Source organism: Helianthus annuus, chromosome 9 (genome assembly GCF_002127325.2).
Source record: "Helianthus annuus cultivar XRQ/B chromosome 9, HanXRQr2.0-SUNRISE, whole genome shotgun sequence".
In the NCBI taxonomy this organism is placed as follows: domain Eukaryota; kingdom Viridiplantae; phylum Streptophyta; class Magnoliopsida; order Asterales; family Asteraceae; genus Helianthus; species Helianthus annuus.
Window position 1 is genome coordinate 182,733,808 of NC_035441.2, and position 27,521 is coordinate 182,761,328.

The 27,521-nt window shown below is 34.1% G+C and overlaps 3 protein-coding genes and 2 long non-coding RNA genes across 8 annotated transcripts; 4 read left to right on the plus strand and 1 right to left on the minus strand.

The window, feature by feature from the left end:
* Positions 1–378: 378 nt before the first annotated feature.
* On the plus strand, positions 379–4,553 carry LOC110880009. Of its 4 annotated transcripts, none has more exons than XR_002559143.2 (5): positions 379–664; positions 805–878; positions 1,165–1,225; positions 1,305–3,084; positions 4,322–4,553. It is a non-coding gene; the product is annotated as an uncharacterized LOC110880009 (long non-coding RNA). The 4 variants fall into 4 exon arrangements; XR_002559147.2 differs by having other exon boundaries at positions 381–520; positions 607–664; positions 1,305–4,553; XR_002559146.2 differs by having other exon boundaries at positions 385–664; positions 1,305–2,712.
* A 4,482-nt stretch (positions 4,554–9,035) lies between these two features.
* Positions 9,036–10,074, plus strand: LOC110876923. Its single transcript, XM_022125080.1, has 2 exons — positions 9,036–9,081; positions 9,197–10,074. Exons 1-2 carry the CDS (start codon positions 9,036–9,038, stop codon positions 10,072–10,074), a joined length of 924 nt encoding a protein of 307 aa, XP_021980772.1.
* A 1,854-nt stretch (positions 10,075–11,928) lies between these two features.
* LOC110880008 (tubby-like protein 8) lies at positions 11,929–14,573 on the plus strand. Its single transcript, XM_022128560.2, has 9 exons — positions 11,929–12,448; positions 12,531–12,645; positions 12,933–13,109; positions 13,201–13,253; positions 13,335–13,431; positions 13,819–13,908; positions 13,993–14,085; positions 14,202–14,269; positions 14,359–14,573. The coding sequence occupies exons 1-9, from the start codon at positions 12,048–12,050 to the stop codon at positions 14,432–14,434; spliced, it is 1,170 nt and encodes a 389-aa protein (XP_021984252.1). The 5' UTR covers positions 11,929–12,047; the 3' UTR covers positions 14,435–14,573.
* A 1,213-nt stretch (positions 14,574–15,786) lies between these two features.
* Positions 15,787–20,854, minus strand: LOC110880007 (AP2-like ethylene-responsive transcription factor At1g16060). The gene is made up of 8 exons (XM_022128559.2): positions 20,473–20,854; positions 20,294–20,376; positions 20,138–20,146; positions 19,893–19,981; positions 19,699–19,772; positions 19,242–19,292; positions 19,057–19,133; positions 15,787–16,512 (listed from the first exon to the last, which is right to left on the minus strand). The coding sequence occupies exons 1-8, from the start codon at positions 20,598–20,600 to the stop codon at positions 16,028–16,030; spliced, it is 996 nt and encodes a 331-aa protein (XP_021984251.1). The 5' UTR covers positions 20,601–20,854; the 3' UTR covers positions 15,787–16,027.
* Positions 20,855–25,194: 4,340 nt separating this feature from the next.
* LOC110875092 lies at positions 25,195–26,067 on the plus strand. Its single transcript, XR_002556505.2, has 2 exons — positions 25,195–25,344; positions 25,908–26,067. It is a non-coding gene; the product is annotated as an uncharacterized LOC110875092 (long non-coding RNA).
* Positions 26,068–27,521: the final 1,454 nt, after the last annotated feature.

Below are 27,521 nucleotides of genomic sequence, written 5' to 3' on the forward strand. Positions count from 1 at the left end.
CTGTAGGTTCTAAAAAGTAATAGAGTTTTAACATGGCCATGTTTATGCTTTAACATGGTCATGCTTTTGTTCCAACATGACCATGTTTCTATTTTAGCATGATCATGTTATTTGCTTGTAAAACGCAATAAAACTAAAAATCAATATCAATGAAGTTTTAACATGGTCATGCTTTTGTTCCAACATGACCATGTTTCTACATGTTCTTTACACTCCAGGTTGTAAGACACAATGAAACAAAAATCAATATTTTGCACTACAGGTTCTAAAAAGTAATGGAGTTTTAACATAGGTTCTAAAAAGCAATGTAGTTTTAAAAAGGAGAAGTGATGTACCAAATTGTAATTTTACTACAAGTACAACATTGAAAGCAGCATATACAACATTGTGTAAGCAAAGAAAATTGGAAAGTATTTGGTATTTTAAGACGCTGGAAGGGCACAATTGACAATTCAAACTCCTTTCACTTTAATTGCCATAGTAATTGAATGCCAATTGAATGCGCTCTTCATCACCACCGGTTCGTTTTCTCATCAACAATCAATGAAATCATCATGTTTACTGGTGAATTGATCAATTGAAACTGATTTTAAACTTGAATTGAAGCAACCCCTTCGTTTCCAGACCCACCCCCTTATTACTCGGCAATTGAACGCCTTTGTTGGTGAGTTCCGACCTTTTTCAATTCGATTCATCCTCAACCTACTAAAACCCTAAATTTGGATTCCATGTATATGTGTTATCACTTTTCCATAAGTTGTATGTTCTTATCATATATTGATGTAATTTATCATTTAATTTCAGGTGGAGAAGGTTCGTTGGCATCTGGGTTGGGTCGAAATCTCTTGCACAGTCTTCTTCTTAAGCGATCTGAAATGGTATTCCACTGTTTCTTTCTAATTTGGATTTTGAGTTAATTTAATATTGGTTACAGAGTATCTTTGGTTTGTTTATTGGGTATTATCGATTTACGATTATAACTTTATATTAACGAAACACTTTCTTTGCACCAATGCAAGGGAATGATGCGCTTTGATATTAATCTCATTCATTTTGTGAGTTGTGTTTTCTGTTTAGTTCAGAGCGGCTGCAAAACTTAGCGATAAATACCCTAATAGGGATTAATCTCATTCAATGTTGTTATGCTTGATTTCCATCATATAGGTTTGTGGGACAGTTCTTATGTAGTTATAGCACCCTACCAATGTATGCACTCGATACGCAGGTATAATTTTCGAACTAAAAGACTGCAAAATCAAATATTTATATATTTGCATTCATCGGAACTTTATAATACCCTGCAGATAGAAGAGTTCTGTGATAGTGTGATGATACAAAGAAGAGTTCTATCAAGGTTTTGATCTCTATGTATACCTCTGGATAGTTGGTTTTGATCTCTATGTATACCTCTAGATAGTTGGGTTTATGGTAGTGGTTCCGTGTTCTGAGTACGGGAATCGAGTTAAAAAGCTGGATTCTATAAACCTCTACGGTGATAAAGATCAATGGGTCTGGATTGGCGGAAAAGATAGCGATTTTTCAGTTGGAGTGGTCAAAAGGTTCTTGAGAAGTGAGAGAGATTGCAGTAACAACTTTGTTCTCAAGTGGTCGAAACAGGTGCCAAAGAAATGCAGTATATTGGTGTGGTGTGCTGAGATGGGGAGGATCCCGACAGTTGACGTGCTTTTAAAACGAAACTGCTACAACGGAGAAGACATGTGTGTTTTATGTGAAGACAGCTGATCATCTCTTCTGTAGCTGTTACGTGGCTGCTGTGTTATGGAATCGGGTCAGTCTCTGGTGCAAGATAAGTCCCATCTACGCTTTTTTGGTTAAAGACTTTCTGGAAATTTACAAGTACGCAGGTTTGAAGAAGCATGAGGAAGATATCATGCATGGTATTATTATGGTCGGCTGCTGGATCTTATGGAAAAGGAGGAACAACATCAGGTTTTCTGGCATTAGCGTCTATATTGGTAAAATCTTTCAAGATGTTATGGTGCTTGGTTTTTTTTGGTATAGGAGTAGATCTAAAAATAGAGAATTGTCTTGGGCTAACTGGTGCTCTTTTCAAATGTTTTAAAGGCCTGTGCTGCTGTTGTGTTTTGTTGCTGCCCATGTGTTAGGGTAGTGTTGTTTATAAAAGTTTACTTTCAAAAAAAAGATGCTTCTTGATCTATACTTAGTTCTAGAAGACGGCACTTAAGATCATGCTCGCAAAACGGATATCTATAACTTATCATCATTTTAAGATGGTAAATGAAAGATTTCGTTACCTTTGCTATATTTGTGGCAATGGCTGCAAAATGTTTATAATTCTTGCCTTCAAATCATAGTGGTTCCCCGTTATTATCTTACTGCAAATTCATGTGTATGTATGCAGTAAATTCATTTTGTGGCCTTAGTTTTAGAAGGAATAAATTGAAAGATCTGCACAAATTTGAATGCTTCTGGTTACTTGTATATTGATAATATGCTTGTGAAACTTTTTAATGCTAAGAAAGTTGAATGTGAACAATGTAATATGGAAGTGCAAAACTTTCTCCTATTGATATGTTTAACTAAATATTGATTTTGTCGTTGAATGTAGCCTTATGTGTTTTGACTTTTGATCCAATTAGCCTTATGTGTTTTAACTTTTGATCCAATTTGGCATCGAGTGTCAAGCTAAGCAGGCTAGCGCTGCTAACGATGAATATACTTTTGCTTGAGGTAAGTTTTCGGTTCTAAACCCTAATTTATCCGTATACAATTAATGTTTCATTTTCATTTTTGTCGTGTTAGTTTGAATATATGTTGTGATTGTAAAAGTTGTTATGATATCGGTTCATTTCACTCTGCAAGATCTGTTTACACTTTCCGCTATATTTCTTGCCTGTTAGTGGCTATGTTTTTTTCTTAATTAGACCAATTTTATGACTGATCATCAATGTTTTCTCAGATCGTGTTATTATATCGTTTGTTGTGCGCTGGATCTCATGTTAAAGTTCATATATCCTATCTTGTTGCATTTTTTAGCCGACAAAGGAAACACTTTTATTCAAACACAAAGCTTCACTCCTAGCAAGCAGCTAAGAGGAGCAGGTACATTAGAACTCAAAGAGACTAACTCAAACAAGACACCAAACAACCAGAATGCACTTAGCCAAAATTCATACTAGAAAAAATGTTCCAGTCCTCCGGTGTGAGGCTGCTTCTGCGGCGTCTCTTCACCATCCACCAAAAGGACGTGACTTTAATATCCTCCAAAAGCGAGTGAGCCGAGTTGTGTTTCTTGTTAAAAACTTTTTTGTTGCGGTTGGACTAGATTATCCAAAGCGTTAGCAGGAATATCACGTAGACGACCTGTTTTCTTCCTACTTCCCAGCTCCACTCCAGTGATCAAGCATGTGTTGCACCGAGCCAAAAATACTCGGGACTGACACCTGCATCCATCCACACACTAATCGTTACACCGACTTATCAAAGGTGCATTTGACTAGCAAATGGTCTGCTGTTTCATTATGGGTTCCACATGCCGGGCATAAGCCATTGCCAAACGACACGTTTCTAGCAGCTAAAGCCACAGCCGCCGGAATCCTTACTTTAACCGCCCTCCTCCCAAAACAATTAACTTTCGGAACCACAGTTTTTCTCCAAACAAACCTGTTCGGATCCTCATTAGTTTCCAACGTGCTCTCCAGGTCAGCTCTTTGCCCCAGTTGGTTTTCCAACTCCAAGTGTCGCAGGTCTCCTTGAGCCTGACCTGCCCCAACATAGTTTGTATACTGACCACTTGATATGTTCTTTAGCCGTGTGATGGAGTGAGGGAACACTGAAAATTCCAGCAAACTTCGTCTCCATCTTTCTTCTAGCAGTCCATTACCATGGCAGTTCATATTTTTTTGTCAACAGATTATTTCTATATTTATTGTCAATTATTTTTGTTAATACAATATGCCTTTTTCTTCGGATCTAACATGAATAAGATAAAGAGAAGAAAATCGAGTTTCAGCTAATATATCCGAATCTTGTTTCAAATGATCCAACCCAGCAAAAAACCAATCTAAACCAACCAAAAATGGCATGGACCGGACTAAAGCAGGGTTGCACCATTCTGGACGGATGCGCGCCTCGCAAGTTCCGGGCATGCGTTTTTTTCTTTGCGCTAAAGCATTAGGCGCGCGGTACGCCCTTTGCGCCTTAAGTGCACCTTGAACCTTTAACAACTTAGGTTTATGGGAGTAAAATGATTATCATTTACTGCACAAATTTTTAGTAGCAATTGTATAAGTATCATATGGAATGTTTGTAATTTGTGGTTTTTTCATGATTTTTAAAGGCTTGATGGGGATGTTCCTGGTGGTGCAGTCTAAAAGGATAGCAACTTTACAGAAGCATGTATGTGACTTGTTACTTTTCCTATTCTTACAAAAACTTTGTAATCATCATATCCCTTTTATTGTTAATTTGATTTTGATTGTTGTATGTTTATTGGGTTTTGTGGCCTGAATGAGTTTCACAGCGGGTTGATTTGGTTTTTATGACAATTTTCTCTCCTTGGATTTGCTTTTTAAGACAATTTTCTCTCATTGGATTTGCATTTCATAACTCCTCATATTTGTTACTGATTTCGTTATTATTTTTAGAGGAAAATAATATACTTGAATGCTATGAATCATATATTTTACTTTTTTGGGGGGTTTATATAATAACTGATAGTGTTTAGAGGTAGTTCACATAGGTGTTCAAGGCATTCTTTTGATATAAAATGTTGAAATTATGTATTTGTAGAAAAATTCTTGCTTTGCCTGATTGTTCTTTATGCAAGTATGGTTATATTGTTGAAATTTGCTAATTGGATACAAATTGTCAGTTTATCTATAATGTTCGTGCCGCTAAGCGAGTCAGTAGGTAAGTTGAAGATGGGTTTCCCTGAAACAATTAAATTTTTTTCGTCAAAGCGGGTCAGATCGTGCATGTTGTGTAATTGGTGATATTTAAATACAGATCTTAACAGTTAGTTAGCCTATACGCCAACACTTTTGTTGCCTTAATTTTAATTATGAGTGATATTTTACTTGATACGTTTGCTTATTTGAATAACTAATATTTTTAAGTATCAGGTGGATTGCTAAGCCCTTTTGACCTGTGTTATTTTTAAATAGGTTTTTAATTTATAACGGGTCAACCCGTTTGAGATTAAAAAAAACTTTAATTGTCTTGTTTTTAGGTAAATGGGTCAAATTCTTTATTTTAATGTTGGTTAAAGATAAATTATTTAGGGATACTAAGTTAATATTGTTATACGTAGAAATGTTTTCAAGTTACAAAAACAAAAGTTAATATATATGCTCAAAATCGTCAACCAAACTTTTTTGTTTTAAGAAATCAAAATAAGAGTGTTCTTTTAAATTGGTTTTCTAAGCACAAGTGTGATTTTTCAGTTTTAAGATCAAATTATGGTGTCCGATTGGTTAGAATTACCATTGAGGAAATTGGTTAAGAAACAAACAAGGTCGAAACACAATGATAATGTAATTTAAAAACGATGATATTGTAGGGTTTTATGACGTTTAAACGAGATGGAAATTAAAACTGTGTAAGATGTTGTCCCCGCCGCATCGCGCGGGCACCCTACTAGTATATTTAAATGTAAAAAGAGATGTATCATTTCAAATCATTGGTTCAAGCAATTTTGATCTTATACTGTGACCTAGAGATCATCAATCTGAGTATAATAAACTTTGTTCGCCGTTGAGCAGCATACAAATTGTATAAAAAAATTAATAAACATAATATTTTATTTAGACCTTAAAAACAGTGAAAGTTTTGATTTGGTAAAAGACAGGAACACAAACACTTCACTCATTTTTTCTTAAATTTGAAAAAATAACTTACACACTCATTTCCAAAATTATAAAACCAAATTCATTTTGTGAGATTTAGATTTGGGAATCTTGAACTTACAAAATATGGATCCATAAATAAGATACCCCATCTAAAAACAAACTTAGACCGTGCGTAATCATTTGAAATGAGGCGTTTTTAACCCCTAAAACGCCCAATCCACGCCCAAGCTCGGCCCCTAAGGGCGTTTTTCAACCTAAATTGGCATTTGGTGTTGTATTTTCCACGCCTTGCCCCTTTTCTTGTGTCCAATCACCTTCATTTTCCTTTTTGAAAAACCAATCAGATTTTTTTGATTTTTTTTATTTAATTTTATTACATACATAATGTCCCACAATGCCCACATCCCAACTACACCCATTTTAGAAAACGTCTCATAACGCCCCATTAGTTACTTGGCTGCCACATGACGCAAAACACCCAAGGGTGAGGTGTTACCCACTACACATGGTCTTACAATGAAACAATTACGAATTAAAACCAAAACCTGAGTTCAAATCATATATCTTATTTAATATATAAAATAAATTGTTTTCAGAACAATAAACATAAATTTATATTCCATTTCAACATAATAATTGTTAAGTATCATAAAAAAACCAACTAATAAAAGCATAACTACAAGATCGCAAACACATACGCATAAACACACGTAAACATATACAAACAAACGTGAAACATGTAACTACTTTTTACGAGAAACAAAATATTTTTAAAAAAACATTAATTTCGTTTGCTCGAAATAAAAAGGTGTTCGGGGACACCATTGTTCTTGCTACAATATGGAGAATATGTTTGCTCGAAATAAAAAGGTGTTCGAGGACAATTTCATTTCAGTACAGAAAACAGTGGATGTAAATAAAAGAGGATGTTTTCGTTTGGATATGCCATTGAGCGAAGATTCTCTCTCCTTCGTGGATAAATGGATGGATTTCGATGTTTTTTATTCGTTGTAATTTCGTTTTCTGTTTTGTTTTTTGTTCTGGTTTTTAAACTTTTTATTTCTATTTCTTGTTGGGCTCTATATCTATAGAAGTTTTGCCGTTAAAAAAAAACAAAAACATGGTATCAAGAAACTTATATTACTGGGAAAAGATCAAATAGGAAGATTAATTTCGCTAGGAAGGATCGGAAGCAATAAGAGGATGACATGTGGCAAAGATGAAAGACATAAGGAGGGGTATTTTGGTCAAAACTCACCATCTTAAAAAAAAAAACCAGCATCTGCAATTCATTTCTCTTACCCGCATACTCAAATCCACCATTTTCAAAACTATAAACTACCACATCCCAACCAACACCACCACCTCCACCTCAACCACCACCACCACGACCTATGATCGCCACCATCTTGCCGGAAACTAGACCTGAAACCACCACCTTCAACCACCTGTTGGGTTTTTCAGATCTGACACCATCATTCCACCATCCACCGCCACCGCTCCACCGCCACCAGTTTCCCCACGATGTATTAGAGTCCTTTTTCCGTCCACCGTCGTTAATCAGAGTTCTTTTGTAAGTTATGTTATATTTTATTTTCATTGCGTTTTAGTTATCAAACCTCAATTGCGTTTTTCACCTCATTATGTTTTAGTTAGAGTTCTTTTCATTTTTGTTCTTCTGGATGTTAAAACAGAGACATGGCCATGCTAAAATAGAAGCATGATCATGTTGGAACAAATGTACGACCACGTTAAAACTCATTGCGTTTTAGAACCTGCAGTGCAAAGAACATGATCATGGTTGGACAGAGGCATGATCATGATGGAACTAAGGCATACCCATGTTAAAACTACATTGCTTTTTAGAACCTATGTTAAAACTCCATTACTTTTTAGAACCTGTAGTGCAAAATATTGATTTTTGTTTCATTGTGTCTTACAACCTGGAGTGTAAAGAACATGTAGAAACATGGTCATGTTGGAACAAAAGCATGACCATGTTAAAACTTCATTGATATTGATTTTTAGTTTTATTGCGTTTTACAAGCAAATAACATGATCATGCTAAAATAGAAACATGGTCATGTTGGAACAAAAGCATGACCATGTTAAAGCATAAACATGGCCATGTTAAAACTCTATTACTTTTTAGAACCTACAGCGCAAAATATTGATTTTTGTTTTCATTGCGTTTTACAACCTAAGGTGCATAAAACATGATCATGCCAAAACAGAAGCATGGTCATGTTGGAACAAAAGCATGACCATGTTAAAACATAAACATGGCCATGTTAAAACTTCATTGCTTTTTAGAACTACAGTGCAAAATATTGATTTTTGGTTTCATTGCGTTTTACAAGCAAAGAACATGATCATGCTAGAATAGAAGCATGGTCATGTTGGAACAAAAGTATGACCATGTTAAAACTTAAACATGGCTATGTTAAAACTCCATTGTGCAAAATATTGGTTTTTGGTTTCATTGCGTTTTACAACCTGGGGTGCAAAGAACATGATCATGCCAATAGAAGCATGGTCATGTTGGAACAAAAGCATTAACATGTTAAAACATGAACATGGCCATGTTAAAGCTTCATTGCTTTTTAGAATATGTAGTGCAAAATCTTGATTTTGGGTTTCATTGCGTTTTAGAACTGGAGTGTAAAATAATATCAAAGAACATGATCATGTTAAAAGGGAAGCATGATCATGCTGGAACAAAGACATGACCATGTTAAAACATAAACATGACCATGTTAAAACCTATTGCGTTTTAGAACCTGGGTTATAGTGTGTTGTTCTATCCATTGCATTTTACGCATCTGGGTTTTCAAATTTTTTTTCAAAAGTATAGCAATAGTGTGCTCGTTTTAAAGATAAAAAAACGCTCGTTTTTATGGTGTAATTTTTATAAAAAAATATTGTCGTATGAAAAAGTTATTAACGTTTTAAAAACGATGGGGAATTGGAGGAGAGAGAAACTATTGACTTGAATGGACTAGAATACCCTCAAACTAACTCACGCACCTCTTTTTTTTGTTCACTTTCACCCATTTTAATCTCAGCCATTGATTAATTAAATTGATGGTCAAGATTACTTCCTAGCCTTCCTAGCAAAATAAACTTCCTAGTATATCCTCACCCTATATTTATAATCTACACACGAAAACATGTTATCAAGAAAAATGTCGCTCTCCTTGCGAAATGGGGTTGGAGATTCAAATCGGGTTCAGAGTCGCTCTGGAAGAAAGTCATTGAAGCTATTTATAATACAAGGTTGTGCTGGGATTTTATTCCGAATAGAAAGTCTATGTGAGGTGTTTGGAATAATATTGTCAATGTGCTCTCTAAAACAAAAATCGAAGGTACTCCGTTAAGGAATTTTTTCAATAGTAAGGTCGGAAATGGGGAGAAAACCACCTTTTGGTTGGACCCATGGCTTAGTAATGAGCCGTTAAAAGATAAATTCCCTGAAATTTTCAAGTTGGAAACTGATAAAAAATGCAAGATTGCTGATCGGTTAATTGTTGATGGAAGTGGGAGTAATTATGTGTGGGCTTGGAGGAGACCGATTCAATGCGGACGTGAAGTTGATGAATTAGTGGGTCTGTGCAGTCTTTTGTACAACTTTGTGCCTTCATCCACTCAAGATTCTTGGATTTGGTCTGATGGCAGTGGTGGGAATTTCAGCACGGGGGCGGTTAAACGATTGCTGGATTGTAACCGGATTAGTGACATGATTGTTGACGATTATAGCTGCAAATGGCTACCTGCCAAATGCAACATTTTTATGTGGCGGGCCAGCCTAAATAGTATTGCCACAGCAGAAGCGTTAAAGATACAGAACATTTCGCTCGACGATGAGAATTGTAAGTTATGCAGCGAAGGCCTTGAAACTGTGGAACACATCTTCACGAACTGTTTTGTGGCAAACCTGGTTTGGAATCACCTCAGTCGCTGGTGTAAGATAGCTCCATTGTTTTTTTTCGAGTTCAAGGACCTGCTGTATGTCCACGAACACGTCGGCTTTTCTGGTCTCAAAAAGGATATTCTAAGGGGTCTTATCAGAATCGGCTGTTGGTGCATTTGGAAGGCTAGAAACGAAGCTACTTTTAATAACAAGGAGATTAAGATTGAAGACATTATCAGTAATGTTAAAGCTTTAGGTTTCTTGTGGAGTAACAGTAGGCTAAAAGGCTTTTCGATTTCGTGGCAGGATTGGTGTAAATTTGTAATTATGTAACAGGGATGTTTTGGGTGGCCGCCTTGGTTTGAGGTGTGCTGTTTTGTTGTTAATGAATTTCTCCTTTCAAAAAAAAAAAGAGAGTAAATTACAAGTTTTGTCCTTTATGTATATCCCAAATTGCAGGCGCTGTCCTTTGTCTTTAAAATTGATGAGTTTTGTCCTTAATGTTTGCAAATCTTGCACGTTATGTCCTTTAGGCCAAACCCAGTTAATTTTTTTTTTTGTTAAAATTGGTCATGTGCAAGGCATGTGAGGGTACATTTGTCTTTTCACCATTATAGGGACTATTGTGTAAAAGAACTTATCTTTAGGGACTATTGGGTAAGTATAAAAAAGATATTTAAAATAAAAAATATATATAAAAACAACATAAAACTCTGCCTTCTCTCTCTCTCTCTAACCCTTGTCTCTCTCTCTAACCTACTGAACATCGACATCGCCGACCACCTGAGATGCAGCTGACGGAGATGCTGGTGACGGAGATGCATGTGACGGAGATGCAGGCAACGGAGATGCTGGCCGCCGGAGATGCATGTGACGGAGATGCAGGCCGCCGGAGATGCAGGAGATGTATCTATATAATAATCTCATCCGTCTTCTCCGGCTCATCACCGTCGCTGTGCTCATCCGTCTTCTCCGGTGGTAGGTTCATCCGTCTTCTCCGGTGGTAGGGTTTCACTAGCTTCTCCGGTGGTAGGGTTTCACTAGAGGCGGGTTTCGATTTAGGGTTGTGTTTGTCTGTTTTTCGATCTGGGTTTGTGTTTCGATCTAGGTTTGGGTATTTGTCTATCATTCGATTTGGGTGTGGATTTCCATTTGGGGTTGGGTTCATGCTGGTGGTGGTCGGCGAATGGTTGTGGATGGTGGTCAGTGAATGGTTGTGGATGGCTATGGATGGTGGTCGGCAAGTGGTGGGGTTCGATTTGGTGGTAGGTTCACGCAGGCGGTGGTCGGCGAATGGTTGTGGATGGTGGTAAGCGAATGGTTGTGGGTTTAATGGTGTTTGTTACTGGTTTAGGTTGTTGCAGGTTGGGGTTAGGGTTCTAGTGGGGGTGGTGATGGTGGAGACGGTGGTGGGTGAAGAAGAGAGAGAGAATCGATGCGGGATGGTGGTGGTGGTGGTGGCAGGTGGCGGCCGTTATTGACTGAGGGGTTTTGACAAGGGTGTTTGGTGGAGGGTGGTGATGATGTCGGTGAAGGGTGGAGGGTGGTGGTGATGGTGGCTGTAGTGCCGGTGGCGATTGAGGGTGGTGGTGGATATGGCGGTGAAGGGTGGTGGTGGATATGGCGGTGAAGGGTGGTGGAGATGGCGGTGAAGGGTTATGTTCTTCATCAGTCCACTTATAATAATAATAATAATAATAATAATAATAATAATAATAATAATAATAAAATTATTTTGTTTTATTTTTTAATAATACTAAGTAAATAGGGTAAAAAGACTAAATACCCCTGGGTGACCAGATTTAACCAAAAAATCTAACTGGGTTTGGCCTAAAGAACATAACGTGCAAGATTTGCAAACATTAAGGACAAAGCGCATCAATTTTAAAGACAAAAGACAACACCTGCAATTTGAGACATACATAAAGAACAAAACTGTAATTTACTCAAAAAAAAAAAAAAAAAAAAAAACTTATACATTTTAAGTTTAAAAAAGACCCACAAATAGAGTGTTGTAATACAACTTGAGTCAAAATGAGATCAATAATTAAATTCCTTTAATAGATATAATAAGTTGTGACCCCACTAGCACTAATTACACACACACCAACCCCATTTACCTGTTCAAATGTTATTCCCGCTTCTGTCCGCACACATTCCCAATTTACAAATCCTCATGGTTACCGTTATTTGCAACCAAACTACACACACATAACTCCAACCCACTTCCCAACATTTTTCAAATTCAAACTTCATCAAACTAACACTACTTAAACACTTCAATCAATCTTCCTATTTATCCCAAAATGTCAAAATCCGAAAATGACACCACCCCTCTTTCAGAGCTCAAGCGCAATCGTAGTGCTGCTAACGGTGTTTTGGCGGTCAATAACGGCCAAAACACCGTGAAGGATAAAGAGAACTCGGAACCCAACAAGGTGAAAAAGAGCTCAGACCCTGTAATAGACAAGGAGAATGTGGATTCCAATATCAACAAACAAACGCCGCCTATCGCCAAGTCTCGGGTGAAAGACAAGGCATGGAAACCATCTTCGTTGCAGCTGTGTATGCAGTTGAATGATAATCCCAACTTTGGTTCACAGTTCTATGAGCCACTTGATTCAAGTAAAAATAATTCTGGGAATATTTGGGATTATTCGGATTCGGAATCTGCTCCTGCTTCCTCATGGTCTACAATTCCCAACAGGTTTTAGTTATTCAAAACTTCTTATCATTTTATTTTAAGAAAATAGTAAATGAAGTGTGTGTGTTTGTTTGTTTGTTTTTAGGTCTTTGTTGTGTAGACCTTTGCCGGTTGACATCGGACGATGTAGTTGCATTATTGTGAAGGAGAAATCGGTTGATGGGCTTAGTGGTGGAAGTCTTTACACACTCTACACCAATGTAAGCTTCTAAAGTATGCTGTATTTATTTTTATAGTGTTGATCTTTTGAGCTTTTAACAATGCCACACCACTGCCAGTGACCACGTGTTGAGGTTGCGCCGTGTTAATGTGAAGAAATTAGACTGAAACATGAAACAACGTAAGACATAGTACAGGGCACCAAAGTTGAAAGTAATTTTTTTTTTTTTTTTGAAAAACTCACCAATCATAAGAGCATTAGGTAGAAGCACGAATAAGTTGCTAATTTATAGTATTTAAATTTAAATTTAAATGAATTGGGTTGTAGGAGGGTCAAGGAAGACAAAATAGGAAACTTGCTGTAGCTTATCATAGAAGGCACAACGGAAGATCAGAATTCATAATTGCTCAGAATACAAAAGGCATATTATGTTGTGCAGATGACAGTTATGTAGGGAGTGTCACTGCCAATCTCATGGGTTCCAAATACCAAATATGGGATCAGGTACATTTTCTCAACTTCTTTGCAATCATTGTTCTTCAATCTCAACTTGTTTGATTAATAATAATGAGTTAATTTTGGGCTGTGTTTGCAGGGAAGGCGACTTAATTCAGTCACCAAACAGTCCAAACTTTTAGCATTGGTTTCGTAAGCCCGATATCTCTTTACATGCCAAAATTATGATGCTCTTCGAAACTTATTTAGTGATGTTAAACCTCTTTTTTATAGGTTTGTGCCCACAATAGCAACATGGACCGGAAGTTATAGGAGCATGAAGGCATGGCTTCCCAAACACCAATCTATGCAATTGAAGAATACAACTCAGGTTAATATGGGTGGGCCGAGCTGGCCTACTTGTTTTATCGCAACAATAATCTGATCTTTTTATGATTTGGGCCGAATGGGCACGGGTAAAACGGGCCCGCTTCAGACTGTGTTGGGTCCAAATTCTTTCTAGTTTCTATAAATACTTAGTCTGCCAATAATGATTGCTAAAACTAAATTATCCAACAATAATCCTATCTTTTTAATAAATTAATTTAGCGGATTTTATGTTTTGTCATACTATTGGGTTGGGTTTTTTTTATGTTTTACCTTCTATTTCGATGTAATTTCCACTTGGATACTGAAATATTTAATGACAAAAAGTATTAATAAAAAAATTACCTGTTAAATAGAAAATATATGTCTAATACTAGATACTTTTGTTCAGGCACAACATATAAATGGGCTACCTAAAAACTGGGAGGAGAGAATGGACAGAGTACATCAGCTGTTCTCAAAAGTTCCACACTACAACAATGTAAACTTCAAATTTATCAACATCTAAATAATTTAATAAAAATGATATTTTTTTTTATCTAAATAAATACTCTCTTCTGTCCAGATTACAAAGCAATATGAGTTGGATTTCAGAAATAGGGGAAAAGCCGGACTTAAAATCCAGAGTTCGGTCAAGAATTTCCAGTTGACCATGGAGGTAAAAAATGACTTTGTAAATCGGTCATTCATAAGTAAATCGGTCAAAAGTTGCCTCTAATATGTAGAATGGATGAAACTTCTATATAATAAGTTCATGTTTTATTGTTTGTTCAGAAAGATGGAAGACAAACAATTTTGCAACTTGGGAGGGTGGCGAAAGCAAAATATGTGATGGACTACAGGTAAAAGAACAACAAGATTATATAAAACTTGTTTCTATAAATTGTTAAGAAATTATAACTTGTTTCTATAAATTGTTAATGCTTTTCAGATATCCGCTAACTGGTTATCAAGCCTTCAGCATATGTCTGGCTTCAATGGATTCAAAGCTTTGCTGCACAATGTGACCAAAAATTGAAATTAAAGTGTTTTTTTTTTTTTTTTTTTTTTGTGAAATTTATCTTTGAATTCTCTATCATTCCTTATGATATGGTATCTCCATTTTTATTAAAAGTTCTAAGAAGCTATAATTAACTATTTGCTTTCTATCTGTGCAATGCATTTATTAATATCGGTTGTATCTAATTTCTTGTTATGACAATTGGAACTAGAAAGAGAACACATTTTTTGAATAAAAAAGAGTCAAATAAATTTAGGTGCTCCAATTGGCATTAATGTATAGACAGCTGAGCTGTTTTAAGTCAAAGTTCGGTTCAAATAAATCAGTTAATGAAGCTCTAATCAACAACAAACTGTCCGCCGTGTCCAACCGCTAGCTACTAACAGGCTACCAAATGTGGCTTTTAAAACGCGACCCCAATAAGATTCTGGTTAACATTTTGGAAGGTTTTATTAGATAAAATGTAACTATCTCCACATACTTGTATATGATCTAATGATATTTCTTTTGTAATTAAACCTGGTCTTCTCCACATACTCTATAATTACACTAAAAAACACTACATCTTTTCTCTCCTTTTAATTATATATTTTTTATACTTTTATCATTATTACCTTGCTCTCTTCTCCACTCATAACACTTCCAAAATATATTAAGAAAATTATAGAGGTTGAACAGTGTCACTCAAATATACAGATGAATAGTGTTCCTCAAATATAAAGAACACTTGCAAGTAGGGGTGCAAACGAGCCGAGCGGCTCGCGAGCTACTCGAGATCGGCTCGAGAAAAAACTCGAAACGAGCCGAGCCTTATTGAGCCCAAGCTAAGTTTGACCCTAAAATAAAGCTCGTTTGTTTATCGAGCCCGAGCCTCGCATGTGAAGCTCGTTAGGCTCACCGAGCCTTAGGGTAAACGAGCCGAGTCGAGCCGAGTTTATTCAAACTTGTTTACAAGCCGACCTCGTACCTAAAAATATGCTTATTTAGTAACCGAGCCCAAGCTTCACTTATCGAGCTTGCACCTAAAAAGTCTATTATTTATGTTATTTTTATTTAATATATTAATTAATAGATAATAAACGAGCCGAGCTCGAGCTTGACAAAATACAAACGAGCAAAACAAAGCTCGAATCAAGCCGAGCTCTCATAAGTTAATTGTGCTCGAGCTCGAGCCTAGTCAAGCTTGGACTCAGCTCGGCTCATTTGCACCCCTACTTCTTGCAAGTTTTCATTATTTACAGTATTGAAACTGCTAGTCAGAAATTAATGTTTAGAGACAACTGAGCTGTTTTACCATCTTTTCTCATTTTAAGAGTTGCATGAAATTAAAGTTATGAAAAAGAAATTACAATCCACTCATAATCAGTAATCTTTCTAACATTTTTATTAATACTCCTTTTCAAGAAAAAGAAGGAAACAAATATAGAAATAAATGAATGTCTATGCCATAAGAGTATATCTACAATTACTAATAACTCTTAATATGAGAAGAAAAATGAATAACAAAACTCTAATCTAGTAAAGATGTCATACCATCCAACTCTAATAGTAATAGTCATCGAAGCTACTCCGGCCACTATTCAAAAAACGGTTATCACTCTTAAGCATCAAGCTCAGACTGGAACAACATAGGCGCCGTTAAATCAGCAAAAATACTATCTTCGCCCTCCGCATAGCTACTCGATTCATGACAGTCGAAATACGTCTGTATGTCATCAGGAAAGCTCCGCCGCGGCAGATCTGACTCCATCGTTGGCGACGATGAATCATTCGGCGAGTTCCTCTCAAGCATTTCCTTATATTTTGTTGACTGCAATAGTAACCCTAAGGCGGAAGAACCGCGTAGTACGCTGGTGGTTGTTTCGCCGGAGCTTGAACTTTCGTTGTTGTAACAGGAGCTTAATTCTGGATCTTGACTAACGTTGGCGCCAAAGTTGGTTTGAATACCGTTTGAATTTGAATTGTTGTTGGAATCTGTTTTGTGGTTGTTGATATAACGGCTGAGGTCAAAGTTTGTAACGGCGTTAATTCCTCGGTACTGTATTGCTGCCAGGTCATATGCTGTGGCAGCTTCTTCTTGAGTAGCTGAGTGAGAATATGATAAAAGTTGAGGGGTGTATTAAGTAAAAGTTAAACATCAATAAAAAAGTGTTTTAATAAAGCTACCCCCAAAATCTTATTTTTACACCCTATATACAAGTCGTATAGAGTTATACGGCCCGTATAGAATAATCTGATATGACAAATATTGGGTTGTATAATGTTATACGACTCGCATAGATGAAGAAAATATTAGGTCGTATAACATTCTATATGAGTTGTATGACATTATACGAGTCGTATAACATTATATGAGGTTTGGGTTGTATAACATTATATGGGTAGTATAACATTGTATACAGGTCGTACAAATTATACGGGCTTGTATAACTCTATACGGCCATACGGGCTTTATAGTTGTAGGGGTGTGAAAATAAGATTTTAGGAATGTGAGAATAGTGAGAGCCTAAAAGAAATTTAGTTCAGTTTTAACTTTGGATTTTAATGCATTTTACTTTTGAAGTAAAAATAATTGAATTATTACGTGCATGAAATATTTGGTAGAAGGTTGGGACCATGGTGTTGACAAATTCATGTCAAAACCAGATTTTAATTTTCATAACGTCACTAAGGAGTTAGCAGTTGAAGGTTGGTAATCTATAATACCAACTACATCTTCATTTATTTCTTTTAACTATTTTTGATGTTTTGATATGTGTTCAATAAAAAAGAAAAAATTTATTAAACAGTTAGCAATGAAATTTTAGGTATTATAATTGATATTTTGATATACATATATAATCATAGTTACTAAAGGCGCGAGGCGCCCTCAAGACGCCTAGGGCCTAGCAAAAGGCACAAAAAAAAGTGTGGGCCTGAGGAAAAATAAACACAGTTACATAAAAAAAGTGGAATATATATTATGTAATGGAAAATAACACTTTCTTCAAATACCAAAATATTCCAATACCATAATCTTCAACATAACATAAAGTACCAAATCGAATGTATGAGAGAATTCAGATTTCAATCAATCAAAAACCCAAACTTTATAAAGTTGGTAAAACAAAGAACTAAAGATCAACATAGTTATCTCATGTAAGGAAATTAATAGAGAAATACCAAGTTCGATCAGAAATACTTTAAATGCAAAATTAAATCAAAGAATAAAAACACTACATTGTGTATGCAAAAGCAGAACTAAATCAGAAATAATAAGCTAGTAGAGAATAGGAACAAAATTAAATAAGAAATATAATGCAGAGGAATTTACCAATTTAAAAAAATAATAATATCCCTATTTATCAGAAATAATATGTAGAATTAAATGACAAATATACTAATCTGGATTTTAAAAAATTCGAATTGAAATCTGGACTATTAGTGAGACTGAAACATCCCTATAAATACTGCAGAATATGAGGAACTTACGAATTAAAAAAATTAATTAGTATTACTTGTGCTCTATAATTACCTGGGAAGTAGGAGCGCACTTTTAGTGCATCGCTCAAAAAAATCGCCTAGGCTCCAAAAGCGTGCGCTTTTGATAAGTATTATCGAAATTACGTATAAGAAAATATCAAGTAGTCAGTAACGAAGATTTAGGAAATATTATGCTTCATTACTATTGTTTTTTAATTAGTTGTTTAAAAACTAAGAGAAACAAAAAAAACCCTTGAGCTCATATATTTGTGACATGTGATACTACCACTTACTTATTTAGTAGGGGCAAAGATTTTTATAAGGTTTTAAAACACTAAATGAACCACTCAAATCAATCGGTTTCTTGATGAATGAGTTATAACTTATAGTTGCATGACGTATAAAAAAACTAACCAAACCTCTTTGTCCCGTTTATTTGATCGATTTCTTTAGTTGATTGTTTATTCAATAAGTCCATCTCTTTTGAAAGAGATGTTTAAAGTCTTGTAACAAATATAGACGTCTTACGGCATACTTTTAAATTATAAATAGTATCGTATTCTTTTGGGTTTTGTATTTTTCATTTGTAGGTAACCAACATTTGATTTGATTGGATTTAAATAACAAATCTATTTATATTTATATTTATATTTATATATAATACAATACAATTTTCATGCCAGGGAATAGTGCCAGCTTCCTGGCACTTCCCTATTAGCCCCGACAAAACACGATTTTACCTCTACTTTAAAATTACGAATTTGCCATCTTGTTTAAAGTTACAATATTGCCATCATTTTAGCTTTTGACCAGTTACGATTTTACCCACAGTTCAAAATTACGTTTTCGCCCCCAATTCAAATTACAATCTTGCCATCGTTTGTGTTTTAGCAAAACTATGGAAGTGTTTTGTTTTAAGTGGTTGAGTTGATGTAATTTTTATTCGTGTCAGCGGCTACCTAGCACTCGCTCATTGGTCCTGACAAACCCAGTTTTACCCTCAGCTTAAAATTACAGTCTTGCTATCGTTTTAGTTTTTTTTTTCTAGCAAAACTATGATTGTGTTTTTTTTACTAGTTGAGAAATATTTGACCTAACGCCCCGCAACGCACACGGCAATAAAACTAGTACGAAATAAAACACAAGTAAAGTAAAATGAGAATTTACCGAATGTTCCAAGATAAAGATATTTATTGCCGAAAACACGTCCTATACGAGCCTCCCACCTACCATTATGATGATGCCTGCACAATAAATAGCAACAATAAACCACTATCAATTATAGCACAAAACTATCGTTATCGTCCTCCCAAAAATCAAAAGACAAATATACAAGTACCACCATCGAATACCTTGCTACACCTCTATATTTCGAAACTCCTCGCGAAAATCCGCTACTTTTTCTATCATCACAATTCGTTTAAGATAATTAGGTACGAAACAAAAATCTTAAATGTGTTATATTCATGAATAATAAGAAATGTTCTGAAAGCGCGCTTTATATTTCTTAAAAATCAAGTTCTTGACAAATAGTTAATAACATGCTGAGGGAAAAAGTGGGCCGTGTGTTGACATGGACACGAAATTTTTAAGAGAGTTTGTCGAGTTACAAATATAAAACAGAACACGAAATTTGTTAACGTATTTTATAGCTAAAGAGATAAAAGAATGTTGACATGGACAATGACTTATGCATACACCTAAAAATATAGACAGAGGGGTGATTTGTAGAAAATAAAGGAACATTACATTACAAACTATTAAATGACAAAATGGTTCGTTTTCAAAATATTGCCTAACGATCTTTACCTTCTTAGAGATCCGATATACTCCTCTTTTGACAAACTTTCCATTTCTTGAAGCTTGTCTTTGTATGTTCCAAGCTGCAATGTATCGCAAAATAAATATAAAAAAAAATATTAAATCATAATAATAACTAGGAGTTTAAATTCAAGATATATACTTTATACATATTTTCTTGTAAATTAAATAAAAAAAATTACAGGAAAATTGAGTATGGTGTCTTGTCCCCAATACTTCAATGCTGCCAAGTCATATGCATGTGCAGCGGCTTTCTCATCGTCGTAAGCCCCTGAATATCACCAATTTGGATAAGTTCATCTCCACTTTGAATTCAAACTACTTTTTCCCACTTTATATAAGAATATATATTTACATATTATTAATTAATTTATTATTATTATTATTCATTAAATAAAATGGATAATTGGATATACATCCAGCTTACCTAAATATACTGTATGCATCAATAAATCACCACCATTTCATTTCCATAAGCAAGCAATAAAAACAAAATTCAAATTAGTAATCAACAAAATCAAATAAATAAAATAAGTAAAAGTTAACCATTAATCTCAAACCAAAGTGAAGAAAAATCAAAAACCTTGTCGTCCTTTTTTGTTTTGTGATTCATTCCAGCAATTCTTATCCCATAAATGAGCTTCATATCGACCGGTCCATCGATGCCTTCACATTTAACCAAATCAACACTCTCTCACAAATCAGTAAATTAAGCATTCAAATTCAAATTACGTCCAGATTAAAAAAAAAAAAAAAGCGTACCTGGTGACGCCCCTGTAGATGGAGCTGCGTTGTGGGGGCGAATCTCTCTGAACCGTTTTACGTGTTCTCTTAGGTTTAACAATAACCGGTTTAGTTTCACTTAATGACGCATTCTTCTTCTTCGCCATTAAACTGGGAATGAATGGAATAAATGGAGCAACAACCGTTAAACAAACAAGAGAGACGTCAGATTACAAGGAAATGGGACTGGGTCATGAAAGTGGACATATAAAGCAAGCAAATGGAAAAAAAAGTAATAAAATATAAAACGAGAGATGGGTGGAGCCGGCAGAGAGATTAATGGAGGGATGAAAGAAAAAGAAATGAGGGTCGTTATTGTTATAGTGTGTGTGTGTGTTGGGGGTGTGGGTGGGTGGGTGGGTGGGTGGGTGGGTGAGGGGAGAGAAGATGGCCGTCTGTAAGCGGCTGGCTTCAAGTGAGTTTGTCTTGTGTCTTCAGATTGGTGATCTGTTTTGTGTTTTGTGTTGTTTTCACTTCATTTGGATTTGGTTACTAATTGATATTGGTGCCCTAATTTTTACTTTTCTTAGTTTTTTTAGGCCCAAATCAAATCTAATCCTGGACTTTGGGGATCAACTCCTAAAAGCAAGTTAAGCTTTTTAGCTTTTTATATATTTTATATAGGATATATGATATGATTCAGAAAACTGGAAAATTAAATATTTATATTTTAATATTAATATTAATATTTAAGACAATAATAACTAGTAACCAAGTTTTATATATGTTCCATTTACGCCATTTGTTGTTAATATTTAGACAAACTTCACAGCAATGGGACAATATTAAAAAAATAGGATGGGACAATATTAAAAAAAAAATAGAACTTGAACATACAACAAGCTCGGCCACCCGGGTACATTCATAGGCAAAAAGGTTACCCACGCTCGTGATCGTAGTTAGCGCTGATGACCCCACTTGTCACCAATTCCAGGGGAAACTCATTGCATGAATACTCACTGTGATAAAACCTTTGGCACGTACATCACGTTTTATCACTCCAATCGCGACCTCCCATGAAGAAAGTCATCTAGATACCACTAAAACAGTGCCCTTTGGTTGGACAATGCTGAAAATTAATTGGTTTTTTTAAATTCAAAATTTTAAAGTGATTTTAACAGAGGTATAACAAAAGTTAATTACTATCAAGTGATTTATTTCCTTTTATATGATATAAACAGTTATTTGGTGAATTGGTGGTTACTACAATTTTTAAAACGAAAAAAAAATATATATGATTTACATATTTGTGGCAACAAACTAGGCCAGTATTATTAAATCATACTTGATGATAAAATATTGTCATCGTTTCTTAATGAAACATTTGTCGTTCGTCGCAAAATTTTAAGAATTAATAACTGTTCCAGAGTTACTTATATTATTGTTGTTAAATAAATAATATTTGTGATTAAAAAAACATAATCGTGACTGTTAAAGTAAGATGTAGGGATTGATTTGCACCATTTGGAGATCACGTGCTCACGTGATTATGACAACATGTCGACTGTGCTAAACGATTTGCTCTAAGGATATTGACATTGAACTTATCTAGATGACGCATTTTGCAAATAATATAATATAATGTACAAAAGTGACATTGTAAAAAATACTTGTTCATTTCTGTTGAATCCAGTTTACATGATTAAATTTGTTAACTTATAAAAATCAAGCACCTGACATAAGTTAATATTATATTTGTATCTGTTCACTTAATTATTAGGCATTTAAATTGTTTTAAAGACCACACATCTTAATACGAATATATTATATTTATATTAATATTGAATTAAGACATGTCAAAATATTTAAAAAAAACTATATAAATATGTGAAGTTGCTAACTTAAACATATATCTCACCAATATTATCTGTCTCCTTAAATATTTTATGGTAACATCGAGACCCGTGCTTAGGGTCTTTTATTTAATTTTCATTATTAGTGATGATTATGAACGGACTTACATAGTTACACACCCGTTAATTCTACCCATTAATATACATATATGTCCACGATAAGACTAGAACCTCAAACTATTTGAGGAACAATACTTTTATTGCATTCTTTGATACCGCTAGGCTACAAGCTCTTTGGTGGGCATACTTAGATGGTGATGTGTTTCAAAACCTTCAATGGGATCTTCCCGTTGATATAATTGGGATGCCGGCCATAAGGTGAAAGCGGAAACGAAGAAAAACCATCTCTACTACAGCAACTCCCTAGTCAGTCACTGCTTAAGGTTATGGGTGATTAGGGCCGGTTTTGGGCCTGTGCAAGAGATGTCATCGCACAGGGCCCAAAATATTTAGGGGCTCAAAATTGTTTAGAAGTTAATATATATTCTATATATAAACTTGTTGTAGGAAGTTTTGTACATATAACTCCTTTGGCTTAGTGGATACAGCAATTAATGCTAAAGCTGCCCTTCCGGGTTCGATTCCCCCTCTTGCTTTTTTCATTTTTTGTTTTTCATTTCCAACTGATGTTTTTTTTTTTTTTTCATTTTTTTTGTTTTTCATTTCTAATTGATGTTTTGTTTTTGGTTTGGGCCTCGAGGGGCTGATTCAGCTTGTTTAGGGGGAAAAAGTCTCATGTGCTCACACCAATTGTAACTTTGCAAGCTTATTTTTTAGTTTTATTTCTGATTTTTCACATCTAAATTTGGGCCTCCACAAATTTGCAAGTTCATTTTTTCTTCTCATTTAATCATTTACGTAACAAACTTTACATGTTTTCTTGTAGGTTTTTCATTTCTCATTTAACCATTTACAATATAAACTTAAAAGAACTTAGTATCTAGTTCTATTTTTTTTTATATGAAAAGGTTCGTGTTGCCAAACTAATTTGGGTGTTTACATATATTCAGTTCTTTTTGCTACGCTACTTTTGTTTTGTTTATTTTATAAAAAATATAGTCGTATTGTGGTTTTTCGATATATGATTGGTGAGTTATTATAGGGAGGGGCCCAAATTTTTTTGTTTCGCACAGGGCCCAAAAGTATTTTATCATTCTCGGGACGGCCCTGTGGGTGATATTGTTCCAAGTGGATTTCATCAGATTGTGCATTCACTAATGAGTTAAAGCATAATACATGCTATTTAAGTATAAGTGCAAGGGAAGAGAACAAAAAAATGAATATCGTATGTATGACTAGATAATGTAACAAAAGTACAAAACAAATATATACATTCCTTTTGAGTGAGATGTTGGTATTTACAAGATTGACTTGAGCCTTTACCTCGGTTAGGATATTGTACTACATGGTATCTTATGAGTGCAAAAAAGGATTGTATGTATCATATGTTTGTACACTTATCCTTCTTTTCATAGCCTTTCAAACCCACTATAAAGTTGGGACAACTTCTCTTGTTAAAAGTTGTCCCATAACATCACTAGCTAATGGGAGCCTTAAGATGTGGCCTACAAACTAGTGTTTGTATATTATTAAGGTCTTCATTATAAAAAGTTAAATACCTACGAAAGATTATATATTCCTCTTACATGCATTGAAAAAAATATGACAATTTAATAGACCTACTTCAATTATTGTTTATGTCATACTCGATGCACGGCCCAAGTTATCGTTGGATTGATTGCCTTATATATTAGGTGCACCGCATTTTCGGCTCCCTTTTAAGACCATCTATCGCCGCGGGTCCACTATTCTCTGTGTATGGCCATGGCAATGCCTCTTGGCTCCCTCTATGCACAACAAGATTAATCAAACTCTTTATATATACACTAACTTCACAAATATATTGTATTTGTGGCAATAAAGGTTTATATAACATTCGTTGATTATTAAGATAAGAATGTATATCTAGGTGTCAACATGCATGATTGAAAATAGACTATTCTATTAATAACGATACCGTTCTTATAGCTTGAAATCAAATTGCCGTTTGTATAGTAGTTGAAGGAAATATATATATATATATATATATATATATATATATATATAGGAAAAGGATCATGTGAGAAGTGATAGGCTAGTTGAGAAACTTGAGAAGCATTCTGGACCACACATTTTTCTAAGCCTTTCGTAATATACACATATGTATAGTTTAAAATTGACTATATACATATGTGTATAACTCAATATACATATATGTATATAGTCAATTTTAAACTATACATATGTGTATATTACGAAAGGCTTAGAAAAATGTGTGGTCCAGAATGCTTCTCAAGTTTATATATAGGGTAGGGATCCTAAGAGAAGTCCACCCTATATGAGAAACTTGAGAAGCATTCTGGACCACACATTTTTCTAAGCCTTTCGTAATATACACATATGTATAGTTTAAAATTGACTATATACATATATGTATATTGAGTTATACACATATGTATATAGTCAATTTTAAACTATACATATGTGTATATTACGAAAGGCTTAGAAAAATGTGTGGTCCAGAATGCTTCTCAAGTTTCTCAACTAGCCTATCACTTCTCACATGATCCTTTTCCTATATATATATATATATATATATATATATATATATATATATATATATATATATATAGGGTGAGGATCATTTCAGAACTAATATATTTTTCAGAACTTACAGAACTCATAATAACCCTTAGATCATATGGTTCCAAACATTAATGGCATTATGGTAATTAAAGATACATTTGAGAGATATTTTAAGAATTAGAAAAGGGCATTTTAGGGATAACAAAGAAATTAGTTCCTAATTTATCTCCATACATATCTCTCTCAGCCATTAATAACATCCAGGATTGCATCTACACATTACGCCGGAGATGAGTTTGCGAGGATTGCATCGGAGATGATGGGAATAAGTTTATGGGTTTTGTTCCAGTTTTTTAATGTCATTCATAGTAAGGTAATCTTGAATTCCTTGTTAGTTGATTGTATGAGTTCATGGGAAATTAAATATGATTTCACGATGGGTTTTTTATTCATACACGATGAATATATATATATATATATATATATATATATATATATATGGATTGTATGATTTCATTTGATCTTGTTAACTATAAAGTTAGCATTTTACACCAGTTTCATGAGCTTTTCTAAGTTCATTCCCCACCCAAAGCTTTTCTAAGTTCATTCCCCACCCAAACTGATAAAGACGTAAACTGAAAATTTTGGATTCTGTTTTTTTTGGATCGACCGTGATAGAGAACTTTCAGGCTTTTGACCTAGTGTGATTGAAAAAAATTGAAAATTTTTACTTTCTAATTTTCATTTTTTGTTCAATGCATAAATTTATAAATATTTTATGTGTGTAATTTCTTATGTATATATGGTTGTGGATCTGGTTTCTCAAGCTACAAATGTTTGGAGATCTTGAATCATTTTTTGTTTGGTTTGTGCTTTGTATTTCACGGATAAATTACCAAATAATACTAATAGCCTTTAATGACATTTTTTCTGCAGGTCACATATTTGATGATTTGCTTAAATGAAGACTTGGATTTTTATTATTGAACTTGAAGATTTACATATATAAATAGTATATTTACATAATGGTATATTTACACATAGGTATTTGATTACATACATCTAAACAACACTTATAATTTTGTTTTGAAAGAAATTTTGCCTCTTTATTTGATTTAAGAAGATTTACATGTATCTAAATAGACTTTCAGTTAAAAAAACTTGATGATTCGTACGAAGATTTACATATATATAAATAGAACATTAACATATATGTATATAGATGATCAAATGAAAATTGGCTAATTAGTATGAATACGATCAAATGTGAAGATATACATATATGTAAATAGAATTAGTTACAATAAATTGATAACCAATATGAATATTTACATATATGTAAATAATATGCTTACACATACGTAGAACTTTTATATATAAGTTAATAAAGGAATTGACGACTAGCTAGACTATTTACATATATGCATATAAATGATGGTTTAAAAAATGATTAACATGAAAATTACATATACGCAAACAAACATAATATCTCATAAACTGACTATAAGTTCGAAAAATTACATTATATGTAAGTAGTACATTGACGATTTACATACGTATATAGAAAATAGTTATTTAGTTTGATCCAAAATTAGTCTGAAGAAAAGAACGACCATATTCAAATTTAGTTTGATCTTTAATTTAATTTAATATACATAGAGATGAGAGAGAAAAGATGCTGAGGATATAGAATTAATTAACAATTTAATTGAAAGAAATACATTATTTAATAAATTACTATTATACCCTTTCTGTTTATTTTTAAATTTATAATATAGAAAAACAATGAATGGTCTACATTAGTTCTGTAAGTTCTCAAAGAAAATGAGGTTCTGTAAAGAACCCAACCCTATATATATATATATATATATATATATATAGAAAAACCCTGTTATTTCATGACATTTTAGTTGAAAATTCTAATCCATATCTGATAAATTTGTATGAAGTGAAGTCACACTTAACGATATGTTTTTTTTACCTAATATCATTCATGTACTTTGTTAGGTTCTGGACTTCTAAGTTCGAACTCATAATTCCCTTGACCGTTAACCCTAGGTTTTTAACATTTTCTATTTAGAAAGCTAAGGGGGTGTTTAAACAGCTTTCAATGGGGCTCTTAATGGTTCAAAACTCTTACTGGTTCTGCGCTTAATGGTTCAAACTGATTGTTTCGCGAGCAAATGTCTGAATCAGACATTTGCCTCTGAATGGTTAAGCATTATAATGAGTCTAAATGATTAAAATCTCTAATTTGAATTGGTCAGACATTTGCCCCTGAACGGTTAAACATAATATAATATGACTCTTAATAGTTCAGATCTCTTACTGGTTCAGATATCTTATTGGTTAGCACTAGTTGTAAAAAAAAACCCTAAGTTACAAAATCAGTCCACACTAAATTGAGGGGATATGCATGATAATAGTTGAAAAAAAACTGTTAGGTGACTGAGACTTTCCTACTTTAGTGGTTAAATGACACCTAAAGGATCGATGTAACAACAGATCCGCCTTATCTCGATCGTCATAAAGAAAATTATGTGAAATGCA